The 15,349-nt window shown below is 39.8% G+C and overlaps 1 protein-coding gene across 1 annotated transcript in view; it reads left to right on the forward strand.

Moving 5' to 3' along the window:
* The window catches only part of LOC104123878 (integrin subunit beta 3 binding protein), a 36,749-nt gene extending 21,930 nt beyond the window's left edge, over positions 1-14,819 (forward strand). The window contains exons 6-10 of the mRNA XM_035891752.1: positions 27-105; positions 1,218-1,311; positions 3,307-3,366; positions 11,327-11,380; positions 13,724-14,819. Of these exons, the coding sequence (XP_035747645.1) occupies positions 27-105; positions 1,218-1,311; positions 3,307-3,366; positions 11,327-11,379 (286 nt within the window). The 3' untranslated portion in view covers position 11,380; positions 13,724-14,819. The remainder of the gene's footprint in view (positions 1-26; positions 106-1,217; positions 1,312-3,306; positions 3,367-11,326; positions 11,381-13,723) is intronic.
* The last annotated feature ends 530 nt before the right edge of the window (positions 14,820-15,349 follow it).

Raw genomic sequence — 15,349 nt, forward strand, 5'->3', positions numbered from 1 at the left:
TTGTTTTATTTTAACTTTTTACGCAGGTTCATGGAATTGCAGTCCAAAGTGAAAAGTTCATTGGTTAGAATTGTGAAAATAAGAGCAAATCTGACAAGTCTACAGGTCTGATTTACACTGATTTATTTTTTTAATCTACTTTTAATATAGGATTTGAAATAAAAAATAAAATCTTTTATGCAGCATTTGAGTTTTAAGAAATAGGGAAGCCAATAAAATACTTGAAACCACACAGGTTTGACTTGGAAATCCAGAAAATGCAAAAAAAGCCCAGAACTTAGTAGAAATTTTTTTTAAAACTAGTGGAGTTGCTTTTCCAAGTACACCATTTTTGATTTGTGTCAATCCGCATTTTGTACACAAATAAAAGCATATGAAATAGTTATCAATTATTATTTATAACTTGAGGTATCAGTCATTGCTACATAGATTGTTATGTCCTTGGTGTTTAAATATCCCTTTTTGTTGAAGTGATTGTACTCTTTAATTTACCACTAATGTATCAGCAGTCTGATTAATACGTGCTAAAATGCAAATCACTTTGCTGTTTTATTCATATTTTGTTTCTTGAATAAATTTAGCAGAAGGTTCGTTGTGAGTACACTGATTTTTTTTTCTCAGATATTGATATACAGCAAAGTATTGGTTTATTTTACTTGCATATGTGGTCTGACAATGTTTTATTTACAAAAAAGACTGATACTGATTTAACATATTTTAATTGAAATGTTTATTTAAAAAACGCTGTTGAAAAATCCTTTATGTTTCTCCTGAATCTCAGGAGATAGTGCATGGTTTTAGGTCTACCATGAAATGCTGAGGAGTATGTTCAATAGAATCTTAAATGCTTGTAGATTTCCATTTTACTAACATATTATAGCAAGCTTGTACATGTGCCGAGGTTGCTTTTCTGGGGATCAAGTGTTAATCTGTTCAAACAGCTGAAGACTTACGAATGAAGCGTAAATAACAGGAGATTTTTAAGTAACACTTTAAAAGGCACCTGAATGCCATTTTCAAAAGTAGCATGTGTTCTTACACCCTTAAACTTTTTAGTCCTTTTGACTTTCTGTGAGATGGAGTCTCATACATCATTTAGAGCTTATGAAGAATTTCCAAACGTTCTTTCTTTCAGATGTTTGTAATAAGTTGTAGACGTCTAAGTAGGCAGTTTGGGAATGAGATTTAACAATGTTGTTAATTATGTTTTTTTCCAGGCTTTAGAGGGCAGTAGAGAGCTTGAAAATATTATTGGTGTCTCAGACTTGTCTTGCATCTTGAGTGCTGAACTGCAGAAAACCCAAGTGCTAAGTAAGGAGGATTTTCAATAATATTTATCCCCTTTATAACAATTTAGCAATGGTCACTCCAAGCGTTTCCTAGAGTCATACCCCACTCTGTGTTATAATGGAGAGTTATACCCCAGGACTCCGACATGCGAGTTCTTTTGGTTGGGACAAAGGCACCTTAAATGTCCTTGTGCATCCAACCAGGGACATAAAAGAAAGGCAACCCCAACGGTCCACTCTTCGAACTCACTGTCACAGATGGGGAGGAAAAACTTGCAAGAGCAACACCTTTTCTCATGTAAATAGTTAGATACTTAGTGGGTAGTTAGCTAGTGATTAGGCTAAACGTTTGCACTTTGATTGCATTGCCTTTCTTCTCTTTTTGCAAGGAAGTTGTTTTGTTTGTTTGCCTGTTAGGAGGATTAGGCTGAACATAGGTTTCCAGGCTTTAAAAGTTGCTATTCATGTGTCTTTAAATGATGGACATACCAGATGCTTATTGTGTTGGGATAAGGGCGCTTTACAAGTGGCATATCTGCAATACTTTTCCAAAAGAACCCAGAAAGCAGCAGGTTTTCGTTTTTATGTGTCCATTTTTAGGAAACTTTTTATCCTTACTCAAAATCGGAGGGTCTTGGGACATGGAATCCTCAGCAGCAAAAAGTGCATTCTTTTCCCACCTGCCTCTGCAACTGGAAGGGTAGTATGTGATGGGGAAATATTCTAATGCAAAAAGTTTGTGTTAGGATAATAGCAGGAAAACAAATTTGCTTTTGGGGAGAAGAAATAAAGATCTCCCTTACCAGGTCATTCCTTTAAAAGTTAAAAGTGATGGGAGGTAACTGTAGGCACCGAAGGGGTCCCAGTCTCTATGCCTCAGAACAGTTTTGTTCATTTGTTTTCACAAGAGCAACACCTTTTATCTGTACCCACGTGACACGTTTGTGGTACAGCTGTGTGTCTAAGACTGCATTTACTTATTACTACGCATTTACTTATTACCACTTCTCCTCGAAGGTTTGCATATATAACATCGCTCTTGCAGACTTTTCATACCAACCTCTGATAATCTAGTTTCCAGCTGACCAGGGAATATGAATAATGTATGCATATACCTCATCCCTGTGTCCAGTCTTTGGACAAGCATGCAAAAAAGATAAAACAGTTTCTTAACCTGCAGCAAATGTGATGTTTTGCTGGTATACATTACTCTACAACCTGTCTGGTTGCTCTGTTTTCTGCAGAGCACACTGGAACTAGCTCTAGGAGGGCAAAACCCAGGGTGACTGGGACTGCTATTTTGTTCGCAGTTGGAAACAGGGGGACAGTAAAGGCACAGGAGCTAGAGAATTTTTCTCACCAAGGAGCACTATGACTCTTCTAATGCATTAGGTGCATGAGTCCCAGCAGTGGAATTTATGCACCGCACAGTTCCAGCAGCTACTGTTGTTTAAATGACCATTTCTTTCCTGACTTGTATTCCAGTGCTCATTCTGTTTTCATTTTGCATGTGTATACACTGTACTAGTTCCCACTGTAATGCATATAACCAGATGCTTTCTTATACAAAATGGAGTTTTCTGAAAATAGTCTGTGTTTACATTACTACCCTACACTGTGGATAGGGCAGTAAGACTGCCCAAATGAGATGTCAGACCTACTGTTGAGATTTTGTGTTACATCCACTCTTTGTTAGCTTCTTGCTTTCAAAATGGGAAGGAATCATCTTCCCCTCGCCCATCTCTGAATTGGGAACAAAGCACCATGTCAGCCCTAGAAGACAAAATTGGGAACAAAATGTGGTATGAGGCTTGTAAGCACAACTCCTCAAAATTCTCTTAATTTTGAAAATGTTTTGTTAATTTTTTTGACCACAATACATAGATAAGCATGTGGTTTTGTTATCCCTTGAAGAAAAATACGAATGCTTTGAAAGTGAAAAAGGAGGCATTGGTATTTTTTTCTTTGAAATCTCTGGGGCAACTTTTATTGATTTCAGATTTTTTCATTTGACTAGTGAGTCAAGCAGAAGAACTGCAGCTGTTGAAAAAAAGCCATGGAAAACTTCCTGCCCCAGGTAAGAAACTTTTTATAACTCCTGTGTAACATATGTTTTGACGATTCCTTTTAGTTAATTCCTTCTTAGTCCTTTCCACTTAAAATAAGCTGGGTAACCTTTAGTATGTGAAAATGGCGATAATCAAATGTGTTTCTTCTGAGCATGCAGGCTAGCCTAAACTTTTGCACTACTCACATGTAAGTTTCATCTTTTCAGCTATTTTCATTGTGTTGGGTATTTCTCCATAAAACTGTGCAACGAAAAGAAATGGTCTTTCTTACACTTGAGGTATGGTCTAGAAATAAGTGCAGGCAGGTCATAGAGGGTTTACATACCTTTTATGTATATCAGCTATCCTTGTTCCTCCTCGCTCTTCTCCTGTATTTCCAGTGTTTAAGCCAAGTAGCATACAGTCTTTGCAGCAAAACCTCTTTCACCTTATATGTATTGTGAGGTATTTAGCACACTCCAGGGGACTGTGAAATCCTAACTATTAGGTTTCTTCATAACTAGTGCTGTGAAAATATTTGAAGTTGGTGGCATTTAATATAGTGTGGCCCTCATAGCCACTTTAGTGCCTTGTCTAGCTGGGAAGGTGGTGAGGGGTAGGGGATACATACAAGATTTATTCTTTTTCTCTCACACCCAGTGAAATCAACAAACATTCACCACTGATATTCTGATATTTCTGTTATCTTCATGCATTCTATCTTAAAATGGAGCAAAACCAGAATCAAAATCAGTGATGGCATCTCTACTGATTTGCCTGCCAGCTGTCCCAACCAGTAGGACTGCTTCATATCGTAAGCAGCCACTTTGATTTTGGTTGTATCTGTTCTTCCACAGGCCTCAGTTCTTTCTGCTGTGGGGAATTCTCTTAAAGAAAAGAAAATTGATCAAACTTAAGTTTCCTCAGCTCCAGCAGATTACTGCAAAATGAAAAGGAGTGACTTCACTTTTTGAGGAATTTGGCTCGTTTGTGCAATCTGCTATTTCTGATTTACAGCTCCCTATGTCCTTCTGTTCAAATGATCTCAGCCCCTGTCTGGCACTGATAATGGTGAATGCTATGGGCCATTGCAGATTTAAACAGTCATTCCCTCCTTTGTGCACTGCTTTTTAATGTTCACCAGGATATACATTTATAGTTCCATCTTTGCTCTAGAAATTAGCCCCTAATGCTAAACATCTGTCCAGACTTCTTAGATGAGAAATGAGCTATTTTGTGAAAGTAAGATGGAAAATAGAATTAGGAGTTTAAGTTGACCATTTTGATGAAGTTTCAATGTCAATTTTGCTTTAATAAAGAATAAATTCAATTTTTCAGTCTTGAAAATACAGTAGTAGGAGAGGCAAACAAATATATGGTAAAAGAAAAGCGTTTAGAGATGTTTTACTTTGCCTTTTCATTTTGGATGTGGTTTTTCCTAATTATTTTTAATTAGTTATGATCAAGACTTAAAACTTATGACTGTTCTGTGGCTTGATACAGACGGAATGTCACATTTTCATCACATGGTGAGGCATGAAATTTATTTACTTTTCATAAACAACCTCTACTGAAAACAACTTAATACAAAACATTCCTTGCTCAATGGGCAGCATTATGTAGGACTCGGTATATTATTTTGTGTGACCAGCATAAAAAAAGGCATCATTGTTTGTCCATGACTAGCATTTACTGTAAACAAAATATTTTTTAATAGAACGTAAGCAAACTGTAAAGCAGCTGCCAAGAGATGAAATCTAATGGTATGTTGCAGTCCAAAACATGCTTTATGTGTGTTGAGTAGAAATGCATAGGTTGCAATACACGTATTTTAAAGGAAAATTTAATAGGTTCAGAGTTTCAAGGAGTGAAGATAACATTCTAAACAGGAAAGCTACTTAAGTGGGTCGTTACAAATTATACTAATACCTTGCTTCCCAAAAATAAAAACGCTGACATAAATCATGTCCATTACTCCGTCTGCTGTCCAAGTAAGAAACAACAAGAGAGTGTTATAGAAGATCAAATACTTGCAGTGTTAAGGAAAACTATTTTCAGACTGTATCTTGAAATTTCTTTTCTGCGTTGTTGTTCATCCTGCCAAGCCCATGGGCAAATATGATCACCCCTATTAAGTTTAGTTCTAAATGTTCCTAACTTTCATATTATTTTTAATATAAGTGACTGAAGCTTGCACTCTTTGCAACAAGTAGTGGTGGGTTTCCAAGAGACTGGATCAGGGTTAACTAGATGAATTTTCATTTAACACCACTTGAGATGACTAATGAAAGCAAAGCTGGAGAGATTAGGGACCAAGTAATACTGAGTTCCCACTCACCAGTCCAGTTTTTTGAAGACTGTGTATATACAGTGGAACACAAAATCCCATTTCAGAAACACTGCAAAATACAGACACCTCCTTTATTAATAAACAGAGTTCCTTCTCAAGACAGATAAAATGGTAAGAATACAGTATTCCACAGTTTGTCCCAACTCATGTCAGTTTGAGTTTGGACTTTGTATTGGGTCTTTGTGTACAAACAACTAAATGGTTTGGGTCTGGTGGGTTGCTGTGAGTGAGGGTAAATCAAGTTTACAGTATATTTCTACCTCATTCAAAAATAAGGTAGAATGAATTTGCTGACCCTTAGGCATACCTGGGTGTCCATCTCCCACCTATACTTCCTCCTGCTCCTCCTTTGGGATCTTCTGGGGAAAGGGGGAATACATCAGATTTTAGATTAGTATTTTCAAGAACGTATCTGTGGATTTTTCTGACTCTAGAAACCCTAACCTAAAAAAACATGGGTTTTTTTCTCAGCCCACCTTCGTATTCAGTTGCAGGGAAGAAATGTCATTGTACCTTTGCTGGGAAAAGTAAGTCTTATGAACTTTCTGTCTAGCAAATCTGTAGGCCTCTTTCTTGAGAACTGATACATGAGCTGACTGTTCGGATGAACCATATGCTCTAGTTTGTGCAAACCCTACTTCTAGGCATTTAGGATAGAGGTTCTGCTGAAGTTCAGTTCTTGCACGTTTTTAATCTGTTTGGAAAAAGCTCCTAATGCTGACACAAACAACAGTTCCTTAGTTCTGCCAAGGTCCTTTCAGTTAAATCCTAGGCTTCTTGCCAGCAAAAGTTTAACAAGGTCTCCCCAGCAGCCTCTTTGTGGTGTTCATCATCTCTAAAAGCAACAAAGATGATGCTGAAGGAGTTCTTTTCCAGTAGATTATTACTAGATGGAGACTTAGAGCTCATGTTTGCAAATTATATGCTTAAGTTCTGAACACTAAAGGTCAGGTTTGATGTTTTGCCACACATCAGAAATGTCTGCTCTGAGTTCATGTCCCCACACAGTGTTTGGAAGAAAGATTACAGCCATCAGTGCTCTTTCACTTAAGTCCTGCATGCAACCAAGATGCAGGGTGCCCTCCCGCCCTGCTCAGAAAGGCTGTGAGACCAAGACAGAAATTGAATTAAGAATTAATATTTTCTGAATGTCTGAAAATATACTCTAAAACCTGGTATTCAATTGCATTCAAGTTCAGTCAACCTAGTGCCAGAAAGCCTGTATGCCCAAGGCTGTGTAGGCCAGAGCTGACGCCTACACAGACTCAATTTGTAATGCAACTGCAGTACGGAGTACGTACCTGCCTTTATCACAGGGCAGAGAACCCTTCGGCCAAGAGCCTTCTCGTGGCCAAAAGTGGAACAAAGGGGCTGCAGTCGGGCAGCACTTTGCAGGATTTCCTCTAGAAGGGCAGTCACTGTGACTGGCGCAACTTAGGCCCCTGAGGTGCAGGTGAATGGCAGATTAAAGAGAAAGACTGTGCAGATGTATTGTGCACATTCCCAGCTGGTAGATGATTCCTTGGAGCTGATACCAGCTGATGGAAACGAGTGTACCGTTTGAGTGGGTACGTTCTATGTCATTGGTGAGACAGCTTCAAGAAATCATAACTCTGTTCACGTGGTGCGGGAGGGACCTTCTTCGTCTGCTCTTCCACGCGGAAGATCTGTCTGTACTTCTGCTCACAAGGCTTTTCTACAGGTAGACATGGGGAAAAGTTAATCTCGGTTATGTTCCTAAATTATAGCTTAGTGTGAACACTTGTAAATGGGACTGTGCTAAGCAAAACAGAATTAAGACTGCTTCAGTGCTGAACACGTGAGTGTACGGTTGCACACGAGGACTTAGTGCAACCCACCTGTTTTGTTTACTCATAAGTTATTTTGCAAGTCCTCATGCAGAGACCCAGAGAAATCATTGTGTCCTCCTGCATTTACAATGAATACTAATTGTGAGATTGCCCCAAAATGCACCTTGAGGAGGAACGTGTTACATTCCAGTTGGCATTGTGTGGATTAAAAGCCGTTGTTGCTCAGGCTAAATCTGACTGTTCTTATTCTCTCATTCTGTGCAAGCAGGTCTTTTTTTAGTTTGTAACCATGCAAAGTCCTTTACAGTCTAGAAGAGGTAACAAAACCAATTAGCCTGTACCCAAAATCTGCAATGCTAGTGATTTTCCTAGGACAAGGGAGTGATCTTGTCTACTGAAAGAATGCTACTGAAAGGTAAAGGAGCTGGTGGACAGGTTTCTGTTTGACCCCCAAATGCTGCGCTCTCTCCCAGCAGGTTATGGGTCTGTTGGATCGTACCTGCACCTTAAGAGTGCGTATTTTAAAACACAACCTGAGACTCGAGAAGTGTCTGGTTCTGAGGTCACCAGCATGATAAGCTTTTTGGATGGAAGGAAGGGGGCAAATTACAAACCTCTCCAATGATTTAACATCCTCCGCTATGTAGATGAAATATTAAGCTATTAACTTTTGTGGCAGATCCAGAAATGCACATGAGACATATGACTATAGGCCTCAGACGTATATACATATAGAACTGTCAACCTGCATTTTATATTTAGGTGTCAGCCACATTTATTCATGAATTTCACAGTTGTGTTTATACTCTCTTTTCCTATGTACCTTTTTACAGACACAATAGCTATTAATTTTTAATTCTAGTGGATCTAGACTTTAGAGTATTAAGCTTAATGAAAAATTAAAAAGAATTGTAGTTCTTTCAACAGCTACGTGTAGCAACCCCTATGTGAGAATAAATACTGCTTTCTCCCATGAATATAATTATTTTAAGTAAAAAAGAAAAGAAACATTAGTTTGGACTCACTTAGTAGCAATTATATGTTTAAGAGGTGTAAATAACTTGCTATCCAGACATTACAAATATCCAGGTGCTCTGTATGTGCTGATGACAACAAAATTGAAAAGAAAGACTGTAATAATTCTGACTGGTTTTCTCTGCAGAAGATATTGATTATTTGTGTGTGGTGAGAGATTTGGAAAATTCAATTAAAGGAGTTGTGCAAAGGTTTCATAAATTTTCCTTGTACAGCGTGTACACAGACATTGTTGCGTATTAAATCAATGCAGCACTTCACAATATATTTTCTTTGAAACATAAAAATAAATAACATTTAAACAGTTCTGCTTACTACAGAAACAAATTTTATTTTCTGTGAAGCATTTAGTCATGTGCTATCACTGACTCATACACATTTGCCAGCTGTAACAAATTTTATAGACGTTTTCTCCAGAGACATAGCTCATATACTATGAATTTTTAAATGAGCAAATGGTGAAGAAGGGATGTCAGCAATATAAAAATTGATCAGTTAAAAGATAAAAGCATAAGTAAAGAGATTTGTATGGTAGTCTTAATAGGTTTTATTAAATAAAAATACTATAAAAAGACAGTAATGAATAGACTGAAGGTTTTAACTGTGGTTGAGGTGGAGAAAAATTATTCTGGCACATTTAGTAGAAGATTGGTTTTATATCACCTGACAGGTGAACATTTTTTTTCTCTCTGCTTTTTAGATCTGTAAATGTTTTAGAGCAGTCAAACTTGGGAAAGAATGGCGGTGGAAGTAGGAGGGGGAAAGAAACTTGGGAAGATTCTGCCCTTTTAATGCTTTTGTGGACTGGGGACAGGAGACACCATGGCAAAGGGCAGCCAGGGGTGACGTTTCTGGTCGCTCTCCAGCTGCTGCCTTACTCTGTGCAAGCCTAAAACATTGAGCTGGGGGGACGAGGGCAGGCTGGTCCCGCATCCAGCTCGTGCTTGTGCTGCTGTCGGCTGCAGCCCAACTGTCCTTGTGGTCACCTCCACAGATGCTGGCCTTGCCTAGCTGCTCTGGTCACAACAGATTTTTCATACGGAAGTTTTGCTGATGTTCTCTTTGCTTTTATGTAGTTTAACTTACTTAGCAGTTCTGCATATAAATATTGCAAGCGAGAGAAGGGGTGGGGGGGGTGGGGTGTCTGTCTTGTTGGGGTTTTTTTAAGAGCAACTCATCTTCATAAGCTCATACATCAAAAAAAAAAAAAAAAAACCCCAACCCCAAAACCAAAAAAGCTTAAACTGCTACAACAAGCATTGTTAGTTTTTTTGAACATATGAGTAGTAAATCATATTATTTGACTATTTGAATATCTGTATCTTAATGACATCTATATAAATATTACTATAAATAGGGCTGTTTTGTCAAAATATGCTGTCACGGTATATGTTTGAAAAGAAAGCTGGGTTAATGATGTTTTATGTGAATCTGGCCACCTTACATTTTTTAAGACAGCTTCTCAGAGTGAAGTGTGGATCTTGGCATGGTTGCTTTGGTGTGTATGGGTTCTTTAAGTAAGTACTGCATAGTCAGAATGCTGCAATCGGTGATTAAAGCATTCATAAAGACTGAATTAGGAAGTTGCATTTAGCACAAAGAAACCAAAGAAGAGTAACTTGTAATTAAGATGTCAGTCTTCTTCTGTTACTTGTCATGCAAGACCAGACAGTGTTCTATTTTAAGCATTAGGTTTGTGATGATAATCTGTATAAACAAATGGTGTTTATTAAGTATAATGCTAAAAAGTTGTACCTGAGGGAAAGTTGGACTGGATGCCTTTTTTTTAATGCAGTAACCTTATTAAGACCTAGCTTAGGAGAGAATTTCTGGCTTGGTCTGGGTCAGCTCCAGGTAACATCACCAGCACCTCATGTCAGATCCACGGGCAGGTCTTTTGCATCACGTCACATACAGGAAGCGTGCGGCACCTAAGGAATCACCGCACGCCGTCTGAGGGGCACTGAGGAGAATCTTCCCCACCACTACCCGTGTCTTTGATGTCTCTCTCCACTCTAGGCTTATACGCAGCCCTTTTCCTCACAGCAGGTGTTCAAATTTTTAGCTGTAAGCTGCTGTACATATGTGTGTTGTTCTCAGTATGTTTAATAGAGTAATTCTGAATTCTCTCTTCACCCTTTTGTGGTGGTGGAATCAAAATGCAGTAGGAACCATCAGCAGACACTAAAGGTACTGAGACCAGAGCTGATCACCAGCTGCAGAAATGGCCATTTGGCAGTTTTGGCACTTGGATGCACCGGCTCCCAGACCCTTTGCCCCGATGTTGTCATTCCCCAAGTTCCTCTCTACCCTTGGCACAGTTTTCCTCTGCGTTTTCCAGCTGCCTGCTCAGCCCTTCACCCTGGCCCTGCCCTCCTTGAGCAGGGGCTCAGGTGTGGTTGCTGCTCTTTTTGCCATCCCCTCAGAGGAGCTGGGGTAGGGCTGATCCTTTCGTGCAACCCTTGATTGGATTCTGCTGACCCTGCTGATACAGTCCTTGCAGATATTTATTTTTTCTTTTATTACTAATAGCAAAAAAGGAGGACCAGCTTCTAGTACCTGTAACAGATCCTGTTCTGCTTTGTCATCATTGGTAATGATGTAGCATATGTGCATACACTCACAAGTAATTAAGACAGTTTCCTAAATTACTGTTGAGAGGTAGTATCAAGTAAAAGGGGTTCTGTTAACCACTGCAGTAACTTACTTAACTCAAATTTGTGCGGGGATTTTCACAAATTCTGTCACACCACCATAGTTCTGCTTTTCAAAACCGGTGTTCCTCCTCCACAGAGTATGTTCAGGCTGCCAGCAGCTCTGCATTCCTGAAGTCGCTCCTTGACTGAGGTAAGTAGTCCCTCGGTCCGCTGTGTGGCTTCTCCAGCTGCCACGCACAGGCAGCATGACCTTAAGCACTGAGGTACTTACTCTTAAAACATTTGCAGAGTCATCTAGTACCTAGGCCTGTTGATGGGAAAAGTTGTTGCTCTGCATGTGGTATTTCTCGTTACTGGTTTGTTAAGCACAACGATATACTGAAGCTGTAGAAACTCTGTCCCACTCTAAAACATCCAATAGCATTTGTCCTCGTCAGCCCTGCCAGTTTCTAACTGGATGTGTTTTCAGGAAGGGCAATTCAGCTGTAATACATGTAACAAAAGCAAGAAAATTTGCATACTTCAGATGCCATGACCAATGCCCTGGAATTCACCAAGGAAGCTGCCTCCTGCAGCCCTGCTCTGCTGTTGATGGTGGGGGCACTTCACTGCCCGGGCTCTGGCTTTGCTTTCCTGCAAAGCTGCGCTGTGCACCCTTCTGCACTGTTACCAGCACACAGGCAGACTCCGCCACTCACTCCTGGCAGGCTGTACGCAGCCAGCCAGAACAGCTGCGCCAGCCCAGGGCCTCCAAGCGCTGCTTGTTTTGAAGGGAGGACAGTGGGCTGTGGGGCTGGTGGCCCGGCTGAAATAGCAGGAGCAGCCCACTTCCAAGCACCCCCTTCCCCAGAAGCATCTCACCCTCCTGTTCCATCTCTGCACATGCACCCCAGCCAGGCTGGGCTTGCTGCTCATCAGTCCACCACATCAACTTCCTTAGCACTCCCAGAGTAGAAAGCATAAAACAATTTACTAACAGGTACCTCAAGATGTGTTTTACACGTTTTTAAATTCTTCCTCCTTTGGCTACTCGTCTTTGTTCTACTGTTGTAAGCAAAAGCCTGGTTAGCGACTGACCTTGTCGAGCATCATGTTTACCTGTGCGTGAGAAAACTGGTTGTTCATATCTTCCATTAAGTCTGGTGAGACAAAGAAGTCTCTAAAGATGAGAATGTCCACCAACTGTATCAATTCCCTGTACAGTGTGAGAAGAGAACATCTCTCCCTTGGAAAGTTATTCTAATTGTGTAGTCAAGGAATATAGGAAAGCAGATCTACAGGTTTTTACAAGCTGTGTAGCCGAGTTAGTGCAGGGGTGAGCTCAGACCCAGGCATTTTGCTTCTCAGTGAAGGTTAAATCTTACTTTGTAATCACAAATAACCTAGTAGCAAAAAAAGCCTTTAAACCCCTCTTTGTCCACAAGCTAATGTTACTCTTAATAGCCGTTAGCTGCTTATGCCAGAGATTCTGTCTACTCCTTCCAAACCAACTACCCCACCAACGTAATCGAGGGATGGAAACCAGTGCAGGAGAGCAGAGCTAGCATCCTGTTTAGCAGCTCATTTTCTCCACTCAGCATCATTTCTGAGTCCTACAGAATGCAGGGAGTGACCTTGCTGTGGTGCTTGAGCTAAACTCACACTGACCACAACTACAAAGCTTCCATTCGGAGTTAGCTCAGAGAGTGCTCACATCTCTACTATTAGATCCTATTGTCTATTGGCACCTTTTGTCCAAACCCAGACACATTTGCTTTTTCTGTTTGTCTCTATCCCTGCCCAAGTGTGACCAACACTGTAAAGCCCTTTTGCTTTCTTAGTGTTTAAAAAAAATATATAGTTGTGATTGATAGCTATATATCTTTTAGCAATTATTTCTCAACTTTTTCTACTGATAAAAACCACAGCATTTCCTTAAAAAAAAAAAAAAAAAATCTTAAAAGTGTTACTGTTCAATCTAATCAGAATAATATCTGTAAAGAAGAATGGGGACCGTGTGTACTATGGGAAGCTTGGATATCCATCTGGTTTTTTATACCACAAATCAGTGTCTTGTTTATAGGTGAGCTGATTAAACTTTACTCATCCATTTTAATAGATCCTCAGTAACAGTTTCACTGAAATCAGCATGAGTAATTCATGTCGGGTATGACTCAGGTGGGGATGTGCGTGTTTCTGTGGCAGGAGGCAAGTAGACTCCTGGCTTAAAAATTTTAAAGCCCTTTTGCTTTCTTAGTGTTTAAAAAAAATATATAGTTGTGATTGATAGCTATATATCTTTTAGCAATTATTTCTCAACTTTTTCTACTGATAAAAACCACAGCATTTCCTTAAAAAAAAAAAAAAATCTTAAAAGTGTTACTGTGGTTCAAAGGAGACGCTCTGTTGCTCTGCACTGCCTTGGCTATGTACGTACTTTTTATGCAGCGAGGCTAGCACCGGACGCAGGAGACACAGTTCTGAACAGATCACATGAATGATGCTGTTGCTGTCTAATTGCTATTTATTTTAGTCATTCCTTATCTCCGCACAGGCATTATGTGAAAAATGCATTCCACATCAACCCAAAGTTCTACATCTGCTTGACTGTACTTAAAAGGAGAGAAGAAATGACTGTAAACCTATCTCCCCAGCAAATACCAGTTTGGGATTGCTCGTTGCGCTAGGCAGGTGCACATCTAGATAAAATTTCTGGCATCTATTTAAACTTAACAATGTGCACAACCAGATAATCTCAATGTAAATAATACATCATGGTGGTTTTATGCAAGCATGTGTACAAAATGCTGATTTACATTTGCTGCTGCATGGAAAATAAACTATATTTTCTGCATGTTCTTACTGCAAATATATAATTATGCTACCTTATATTTTTTAAAAAGAAAAAAAAATAAACACACAACCTCCCAGAAAAATCCCCACTCTAACCCTCCCCACAAGAACTGGGTGAGAAGAAACCACGTCAGAAGATGGCCTTTGGTTCCCAGGCCTCCAGTGGGAAGTGGCTGCTTCCTGACAGGGTGGGGGGTGCATGTGTGCGGGCGCCCTCATTTAATCAGTGCCTTACCCCCAAAAGCTAGCAAAATGTAATTTAAATGAATGCATCTACTGGTGCAGCAGCCTAACACTGGATGACTACTTCTAGTAACGACTGGGCTCAAGAGCCAGAGGCAGCAATATTGTGCAAAGAATTACTCTGAGTGTGGAACACGTCTACAAACAACAGTTTTTCTGTCTGTGGCTGCCACAGTTAGTTAGGGACGTGTTCGTCATCCACAAAGATGTTTCCTCCGAAGTCAACCCCAGACACACTATGTAACGGTATCAGCTTCAAGCCCACAGCAGTAAAACACATGGCTCTAATAGTAATATTTGCTTTTTAAGTGAACTTAGTTTAGTTTTGGTATTTAATGATATATGGGGGGAGTTGTTATAAACCAGTTTCTTCTCTTTTTCATTATCCTCAAAAAACCTCCTCTCCAGCCTAGTGAATCCCCTGCGTCTCAACTGGGTACCTCCTGTTAAAGACTGAAGTAGCATGATTTTTTTTTTCCCCCCAGAGAGCGAAAGTTCAACATAAATGCACAGAATTGGCCATCCTTTCTTGCTACCACTGCAAAGTACTGCTACTCAAACAGATAAACTGATCTTTTACAACTACAATTCTGAGAACAAAATGATAAATGTGTTCCAGTTTGTGGCTAAACATGTATATACTCAAGCTTTGGGAGTTTTAATTAATAAAAATGTTTTTGCACTATGCAGTCTGACTGTTAAAACTGTTAGGAATTGTTTGAAGAGGATTGTGTCGGTTCCTGTTTACCTTCCACGGCTTTCTCGTTTAAGCTTTCTCTGCTGTTGGGTTTTGGCGTGCATAGCAGATTCACCAGCCGCTCGCTTTGCATGAGCACGGAAGGTTAGCCTGGGCCAGCAATGGTGCCTATAACCCCGGTGCCTATAACCCGACTGCAACCCCTGTAGCTGGAAATTAAGTAACTGTTGATCTGGAAAGAGTCTGTAAGCAAACTGTAAGGCAGTCTAAATCAAGCTGTTCTGTGTAGCTTACAAGAACAAAATAAAACTTTACAGAAAATAACAGTAAAGGTGATGATGGACAACAGTGAGTTACAGCAGCAACCATGGCAGTTATCGAATGCCA

Source organism: Egretta garzetta, unplaced genomic scaffold, assembly GCF_000687185.1.
Source record: "Egretta garzetta isolate BGI_Z169 unplaced genomic scaffold, ASM68718v1 scaffold163, whole genome shotgun sequence".
In the NCBI taxonomy this organism is placed as follows: domain Eukaryota; kingdom Metazoa; phylum Chordata; class Aves; order Pelecaniformes; family Ardeidae; genus Egretta; species Egretta garzetta.